The 8,248-nt window shown below is 42.5% G+C and overlaps 1 protein-coding gene across 1 annotated transcript in view; it reads left to right on the top strand.

Annotated features, from left to right (window-relative positions):
• Positions 1 to 1,292: 1,292 nt before the first annotated feature.
• Positions 1,293 to 8,248, top strand: part of APMAP (adipocyte plasma membrane associated protein) — a gene marked incomplete at its 5' end in the record, with an annotated part of 11,838 nt that continues 4,882 nt past the window's right edge. Inside the window, 4 exons of the mRNA XM_010017633.1 lie at positions 1,293 to 1,409; positions 4,631 to 4,746; positions 6,261 to 6,353; positions 7,631 to 7,747. Of these exons, the coding sequence (XP_010015935.1) occupies positions 1,293 to 1,409; positions 4,631 to 4,746; positions 6,261 to 6,353; positions 7,631 to 7,747 (443 nt within the window). The remainder of the gene's footprint in view (positions 1,410 to 4,630; positions 4,747 to 6,260; positions 6,354 to 7,630; positions 7,748 to 8,248) is intronic.

Below are 8,248 nucleotides of genomic sequence, written 5' to 3'. Positions count from 1 at the left end.
GTCAGCCTGGAAGCACCCCTGACCCTGCAGCGCGGGCTCCTCTCCCCACTGCTCGGCTTCTGCTGGGGGTGGCTGACAGAGGGAGGAGTGTCTGGGGCAGGGCCTGCACACCTGCCAGGCTGCAGGAAGAGCTTTTTACAAAAATAAAACGGTTTAACTTATGGCATGTTTGGTTTGGTTTGGTTTTTTTTCAGTGGATCTGTTTAAGCGCAGTTTATCTCTGACTAACTGAAGAAATAGCAGTTATCCCGTTGTGGCTTGCACAGGTTTATTGTGTGTGATTAAATCCTGTATAACCCTGGTTAGCGTGTTTATATTTGGCAATAGTTTAAAGAATAATCTGTGGTTTAAAGACTACTCTGTATGTCTGAGATAGGGAACCTTATAAATCTTCACCGTATTTGTTTGTGGTTAAGTTAAAGATGATTTCATTTACAATTCTCTGTTCAGGACTTTTATAAAAAATGAGCATCACTGTAACTAAAGGCAGTAGCTGCAGTAAGGAAGTGGTGGTGTTTGCTTTGCCTTCCGCTGAATAAAGTAGTTAATGATTTTGTAATTCTTTAGTTCACCATCTATTATGTTTGTTCTGCCTGGAGTACCTTGCAGATTCTTATCTCTGCCCTTCAGGGTCATCAGAATGAAACAGGGATGGGGCAGCCACAGCTTCTCTGGGCAACCTGTGCCTCAGCACCCTCACAGGGAAGAACTTCTTCCTACTGTGTCATCTCAATCTCCCCTCTGTCAGTTTAAAGCCATTCCACCTTCCCTACAGGCCCTTGCCAAAAGCCCCTCTCCAGATGTTGCCTGGAGAGGCCCTTTAGGCACTGGAAGCTGCTCTAAGGTCTCCCCTTAAGGAACTTTCTCTTCTCCAGGCTGAACCAGCCCAGCTCTCTCAGCCTGTCTCCAGAGCAGAGCTGCTCCAGCCTTCGGAGCATTTCCATGGCCTCCTCTGGACTTGCTCCAACAGCTCCATGTCCCTCTTATGTTGGGGGAAGGTTCACTTCACTCTTGTGTTGCTCTAGGGTTTTTCTGTTTTTTAGTCAGATGTAACTTGCAGCATTGCATGAAACCTGTACATGAGAACCACATATGCTGAGACTGGGTAACTATCCCTTTCTCTTATCTTAATGAGCTCAAATTGGACCTTAAAGGTCATTCAGGATGGTGATTAGGCAAAAGTATTCCTGTTTCCTTTTGTGGAGAAATAGGCTATTAAAGGATTTTTAAAGACTACTGTATCTTAAAACAGCTTAACATATGGTAATCCTATTTCTTGTCTGGTTTGGCAGTGCTTACAGCAGCAAGGTGTTTCGGGTTACCTTCTTGACTTTGGCCGCATCTCTAACTGTACCCCTGCTTGGAGTAACTGTTCTACTGGATTGTCCTATAGATCCTCAGCCTATAAGGTAAATTGTTGTCTTGTTTTGAAGTAAATGTTATTGAAGGGTGACTTCTTGTATGTGCTCTGTTGGTTTTTGTGGTTTGGTGGTTTTTTTTTCACTCAACGGGAGTCAACTGTGTAAAGGGGGTTCTAACTGGGTTAAGAAATTGTGGAGTGATTGTGGTATTATTCATTGCCGTGGCTTGCTTTGCATACCCAGCCTGTTTCTAAGCCATCTTGTGCAGTTGTGTTACTACTGATCATTGAAGAAGCTGAATCTTTGATCATTAATCTAGAAAAAGACTTAATGCTGTCCAAGCTGTCAGTGGAGCTTTTGATTCCTTATGTGCACTCTGGCCTTCTGTGAGACAAGAACTGCATTTTCACTAAGGACCAAGCTGCACCCCTGTTACTGTAGTTCTGCAAAAAGAGAGACTGTTTTGTCTGTGGATGGAAGTTGAAATGGATAACCTGACTGGGTTGATGTGGTGCTTTGTACCAGCACAACCACATGGTGATGTTATATTTAAGAGCAAATCTCATCATGTAATGCAGCTAGGTGATTTCTGTCCTGTCTGAATCGAGGTCTGTATCAAATGTGTAGTGTAACAGTGAATCCTCTATGTGAGGTGATGTGACCTGTTTTGGGAGAAGTTGTGCTTGACTGCTAACATAGGGTGAAGTCAGGCTGCTTAGCACTCCTGACGTTTGTGAAGTAATTGAAAATGCTCAGTCTGATAAATATTTACGATATTCTCCATAAATCCTTAGTGAAAAGGAACAACAACACTATAAATATCTCTAGAGCTGAAAGAAACAGTTCATGTGGGAGGGTAATACTTGCAAATCTTGCCACTAGGCTTATTAGATATAAGCTGCCTCATTGCAAATCATAATAAAATGTTTTCTGCTGTGGTTTTGTTTAACAAAACCTAATTCCCTGAACTACATTGCAACTGAACAGTAATTCTGAAAGCCACTAGGGTATTTATAATGCTTTTCCTATTATATAGGCCTGGTCTAATTCTGGTCCAGAGTAAAAGTATTCTGCATTACTTAGTTTAAGTCCCTTTTACAAGACAGAGAGAACTATTCTTCCTACTCAAATCCCTGGCTCACATTGTTGCACATTCTCAGTTAGCTTCTTAGCTTCACTGCCAGAGGTGGTTCCAGTCCGTACAGTAGAAAGGATGATTCTGTGTGATGTTTGAGACGTCTGAAAAAAGCTCAAGGAGGCAGATGCTCCCTCAATCAATCCCTTTGGTGATAGGACACATTTGAGAAATCTTATTTGCCAATAGTGATGATATTCCTGTAAGCCACTGCAAATAATGAGGAGTAAGAAGGGGGACAGAGATCAGATGTGAAACTCTATGTGAAATTCCTGCAACTCTGGTTTATTTCCTTTCTATATGAGTCTGTCTTGGATAATACTGATCTCAGGGAGGATTTTCTGCTTGCAAACACAGCTGTCCAAAGTTCCCAGCAAATGAGTTTCTTATCTGAAGGCTGCTATTCTCATCTTAACCTCTCTAATGCTTGGAAGAAGGGATGGAAACCGAATTTGTGTTAGCATTGTGAAGACAGCTGTGCTGTAAATCACCTGTGACGGGAGCTAGTAATTCATCTGGCTTTGCCACTGCGGTAATAGATACTTAAAGGAAGGTTTGCTGCCTGTAACCAGACAGATAAAAGTATGTATTTTTTTCTCTCCTTCTGAATTCTTTGTGTTGTGAACCTGTTCTTGTCAGTTATAGTTTGCAGTTTCAGTTGACTTCCCCCAGTCACTGCAGCTCTAGAAATTGTAATGGTTTTAACCACGAGTTGCAGTGTGGTTGATGACAAATAGGTCCTGGATCATGTGAACCTGGGCAAAGTTGAGAGTCAAAACTCATCTTTTTAAGATTCTACAGGTGGAAGGCATTTGCATATGGTCATGTGAGGAGTCTTTAGCATACTCTTGTGAATGAACCCCTAATGAGCTTACCACCTTAGACTTGTGTGCAGCTTTTAGTAGTAACTTGAAATCCTTAACCCATGGGGACTGAGGTGGCTTATATGTGAGTTTTTAAGAACCTAAGAGATTGAAACATCTTCAAGTTTGTCAGCACAGTTAAGGCTGTTTTTGAAGCACAGTGCTTTGGAGCCTGGCATTTAAGCCGAAGCTTAAATGTGCTTCTCCACATCTCTAGTTAGTTGGAACTGCAGTTGGCTTGAACGTGGCTATTTATGTGAATAACAGTTTGCAAGATTAGACCTTATTTTGTCATTTTGAGAGTTGACTCCATACCCTTTAAGTTTGTGTGACTTAATGCTTTGAGTTGGCCTTTCTCTATGGGAATAAATTCAAGTCACGAACAGGAATATGTTTCAGTATGGTACAAAAGCAGGTGTGTGCTGGTGCTCAAAGTACTGGAACACTTTTTTCTCTAGCTGTATGCCAATTAACATTTTAAAATATTTTTTTCATGATGAAAGTGCTGTATAGTGTCAGCTCTCAGTGTACTGCAAAATGCCAGGCTTTTAAATTTGAAAACCTTTTTGCTTCGGAATTTTTTTGTCTCTACTTAGGAAAAATATTTTGGTGCAAACGACTCGTTCAGCTGAGTAAGAAAGTACTTATTCTTTGTGTGGTGCCAGTGCAGAAATCACAGAATCATAGAATCGACTGGGTTGGAAAAGACCTTCAAGATCATCAGGTCCATTCCCCAGCACTGCCAAGGCCACCACTAACCCATGTCACTGAGAGTCTTGTCTACACGGTTTTTGAACTCTTCCAGGGATGGTGATTCCACCACTGCCCTGGGCAGCCTGTTCCAATGCCTGACTGCCCTTTGGGGAAGGAATTGTTCCCAATATCCAGTCTAAACCTCCCGTGGTGCAGCTTGAGGCTGTTTCCTCTTGTCCTATCCCTTATTCCTTGGTAGCAGAGACCAGCCCCCTCCTGGCTCCATCCTCCTTTCAGGCAGTTGTAGAGAGCGATAAACTGTTGTTGGACTAAGCTGTATAGATATCCAGATATGTCTTAGGAAAACATAACTGCAACTTTTCTGATCAGAACCAGAAAATTAGGATCAATTTCTCAGCTTGTCAGCTGTATTTTCTGTTTGGAAATATGCTGTAAGTAAAGAATAGGTCAGGTTTGCAGGAGTTAGCAAACCAGGAAAAGAAAATGACGCAGTGCATTGCTCAAGCGTGTTTGCAAATCGGTGTGAAGGATCATGAGGTCTGTGTTCTGTTTTGCAGTTTGAAGGAACCTCCCCTCCTGACGGGTGTGCTTGAGCCCAATGTCAAATTGCGCAAAGCTGAGCGGTTATGGGAAAATCAGCTGCTTGGACCCGAGTCCATTGCCAACATCGGGGGTAAGCACTGACAAAATAACCTTTTAAAGAAGGGTCTCAAAATGTTGCTCCGTTGGTCAAGGTTTGTTCAGCAGTATACCTCTTAGATAACAAACTCTGGAAGTTATTTTGAATGTGCAGGTTTTTTTATAGAAATGTGTTCTGCAGCAAAACCTGGCTGCTATATACTGCTCCATCCCTGGCAGTGTTCAAGGCCAGTTGGATGAGATCTGGAGCAACCTGCTCTACTGGAAGGTGTCCCTGCCCATGGCAGGGCGTTGGAACTGGATGAGCTTTAGGGTCCCTCCCAATCCAAACCAGTCTGTGATTCTATGATACTGCTTTTCTCCTCTTTACCTATATAAAATAAGTCCCTGTACTCCAGGACTGAAAGTGTCATCGGTGTAGTCAGGGGCCAGTTATGTATGGAGGCAGTGGTCCCATTTTTCATCTAGTTAGCTCTTAACTGGGAATTAATATTTATAGGGTAGTATCTACTCTTTTGATGCTCACTGCTGCTAAGGGAGCTGAGTTTTGTGGTGTTAATTTTTGCTTGTATGTCAGAAAAAATATCTCAGATTGATAAATAGCATATGTACATGTTTGTGGTTACATGCATTACAGCTGCCATGCCCCCTCTGAGCAGTTTCTTAACAATGTGGCTGGCCTGGTAATGTTCCAGTGTTTTGTCAGTCTCATTGGAAACTAGAAGGAAACCTTCCTGAATGGGGCAGCTGACCTATGGGTGAAATAATCAACCAGACTGGAAATAAGTTTGGGATGAATAAATGTTGAAGTCTTCTTATTCCCTTCTGAATGTGTAATTAGCAAACTGAAAACAAAGTCAGTTAAATTGGAGATGGAAAAATCGAAGCAGTGGTCTCTTCTAATCCAATGGTCTTTTATTTAATTTGGTGCTATGGAAAAGTTTGTGTGGTGTTTTTGTGTTCAGTGAATCTGTCTCATGCTATCACTTGGCATGAATATAGTAATTTGGCAATGATTTGGTTTTGAGTGGTTGTTCAGTTGCTGTGGGTTTTGCAATTCTTCTCCAGACCTGATATAATATGAGGATTGGCAGGTGTCCAGCAGCCTGTGGACTGTATCAGAATGAGAAGTCTTATCTAGTCAGTCTCTTGTTGAAGAGTGGTAAGACGGACGCAGTGCCTGATCCAGTTTGATGCTGATGTAGAAATTTGCCTAGAGGGATCAATCCAGTGACTAGCCATTAGTTGTTACATCCATCTTTAAGCAAGGGTTTGGACTACTTATGGGTGAAAAGCTTCCTATCCATATTCATAACTCCTAAAGCTTAAATCCTTCCTCCTCTTTCTGACTTGGAAAAAATCTAACGAAATACTCTGATTTGCCTTCATCTTTCCCCTTCTCTCTTTATTCTTTTGCTACGACTGAAGGCTGTTATTTCACTGTATCATAAACGTGAATTCTACTTCATGCTAATAGAAGGATCATGACGAAGGATGTTTGCCACTAAAGTTTTGTGATCAAGCTAATTGTACCAGTTGTTTTTGCAGATGTGCTATTTACCGGGACAGCTGATGGGAAGATTATCAAAATTGAAGATGGGGAAATACAAACAATAGCCAGAATTGGCCATGGTCCTTGTGGTGAGTGACATGTTCTGAACATCATGTGCCTTAAAGTGTCTGGGTCAAGGCTTGTGTTGAATAAACTGGTGTTCTGTCCGGATTCCTCATGCAAGTGCGTATCTTCCTCTATAGAGATTTATAATGGCTGGGGTTTGGAACTAGATGATCATAAGGTCCTTTCCAACCCTAACCATTCTATGATTCTACGATAACAGAAGTATTAATAGATTTGTATGAATGAAGTATGAGTGGAAATATGTATATAAGCACTGGAAGGAACAGTAGAACAAAAGGCCCAAAGAATGAGAGTGGGTGCAGTCAGTTTACATCATGACTGCAAGGCCTGCGCTCTTGTAAGGCTGCAGCATAGATGATTCAGAATCAGCTAGGTTGGAAAAGACCTTTAAGATCATTGAGTCCAGCTGCAGATGCAGCACTGCCAAGGCCACCACTAACCCGTGTCACTGAGGGCCTTGTGTGTGAACACTTTCAGGGATAGTGACTCCACCACTGCCCTGGGCAGCCTGTTCCAATGCCTGACTAAAATGCCTGATGTGTTGGTAGAAGATCCTGTATCATAACACTGGGAGGAAGATGAGGTTGAAGCGCATCACAAATAGCATTCCTTTTCCTGTTAGTGGATCTAGAAAAATCACATGTTCTAAACAAAAAAAAAACCAAAATAGGGCAGCAATCTGGCCTAATATTTATGGAAGCTGAAGTCGGCAGGATTCTGAGGTGGAGGGCCACCCCTGAGCCTTCTCTTCTTGAAGGTCTTTTCCAACCTGGTTGATTCTATGAGTAGGCTCTGGACTGATTTGGAAGCACTCTTGGCAGCCTTGGCACTGACAGCCAGTCTGCTGCCAGCTGCAATTCCAGCTGCTTCTTAGGCAGGAATGTGTGTTGGAACAGATATAAAGAATCACCTCTTCACTGCTCATTTCCTCTAAACTTGTACAGCTTGGGAGAGGTGGGAAGATTATGCTGCCCTATTTCTTTGGGGCCAAAGAGGTATTGGGGAGCGTAGACTTCACCGTGCCCTGCTTTGAGTTCAGAAGGGATGTGAAAAGGCCGTAGCTGACCCCCTTCCCCAGAAGTTCTCTTGCTAATCTTTGAAACTACAGATGTTCCTCAGGACTCACTCAAGTAGGCAAAAATCTATGGATTTGCAGTATTCCCCTTCCTCCTCACATAGAAGTCTTTAGGGTCTGTGTGTACAGTTTGACCTGTGTAGGTAGCCTGAATGCCTTGTATTTATTTCTGTTTGGAAAACCGTTTTAAAATTCTTTCCTAAGGAACCCGTGATGATGAGCCAACGTGTGGAAGACCACTTGGCATCAGAGTGGGACCAAATAACACCCTTTTTGTGGCAGATGCTTATTATGGACTCTGTGAAGTTAATCCTGGTACAGGTATGACTTTACTGCTCAGAAGTTCTCTTCCAAACCTGGGCTTCATCTGCAGTTCTGTCAGGCACTGCAGGCAAAGCAATGCCTGCTGCCTTTGTAGAGTGCCTTGGAGCTGTCTGGATGAAATAAGCCGTGCAAGAGCTCAGTATGTATTTTCTTGTAGCAACCACTTCCTTTCTCTATCTGTATGCCTGGATCAGAGTTACCAGTGGCTTATCTTCTTGTGACATATGCTTTTTGGTTGTCAAAATTGGTACCTCAGGATCCCTGAATAAAGCTTTGTGTAAGCTGTTTCAGTTTTCATCAAGGGAATTAAAAATACTGCTGTTTCACAAGCTTTTTGCCATGTTTGCTGTACTTTTGTTTCTGTCTTGACCTTGCAGTGTGTTAGTGAAGAGCTTTTAACTCCCTGTAACCCCAGTCGATAGAAAGTGAAGGAAGATGTATTTTTGGTACAGCTGAAGATCAAGTGGCTTGTTCCCGCTGGATAAAGTACCATTGTCT

This window comes from Nestor notabilis, unplaced genomic scaffold (assembly GCF_000696875.1).
Source record: "Nestor notabilis isolate BGI_N333 unplaced genomic scaffold, ASM69687v1 scaffold5617, whole genome shotgun sequence".
Taxonomy (NCBI): domain Eukaryota; kingdom Metazoa; phylum Chordata; class Aves; order Psittaciformes; family Psittacidae; genus Nestor; species Nestor notabilis.
The sequence above is the reverse complement of the archived record's forward strand: the minus strand, read 5'-3'. Positions and strand labels throughout refer to the sequence as shown.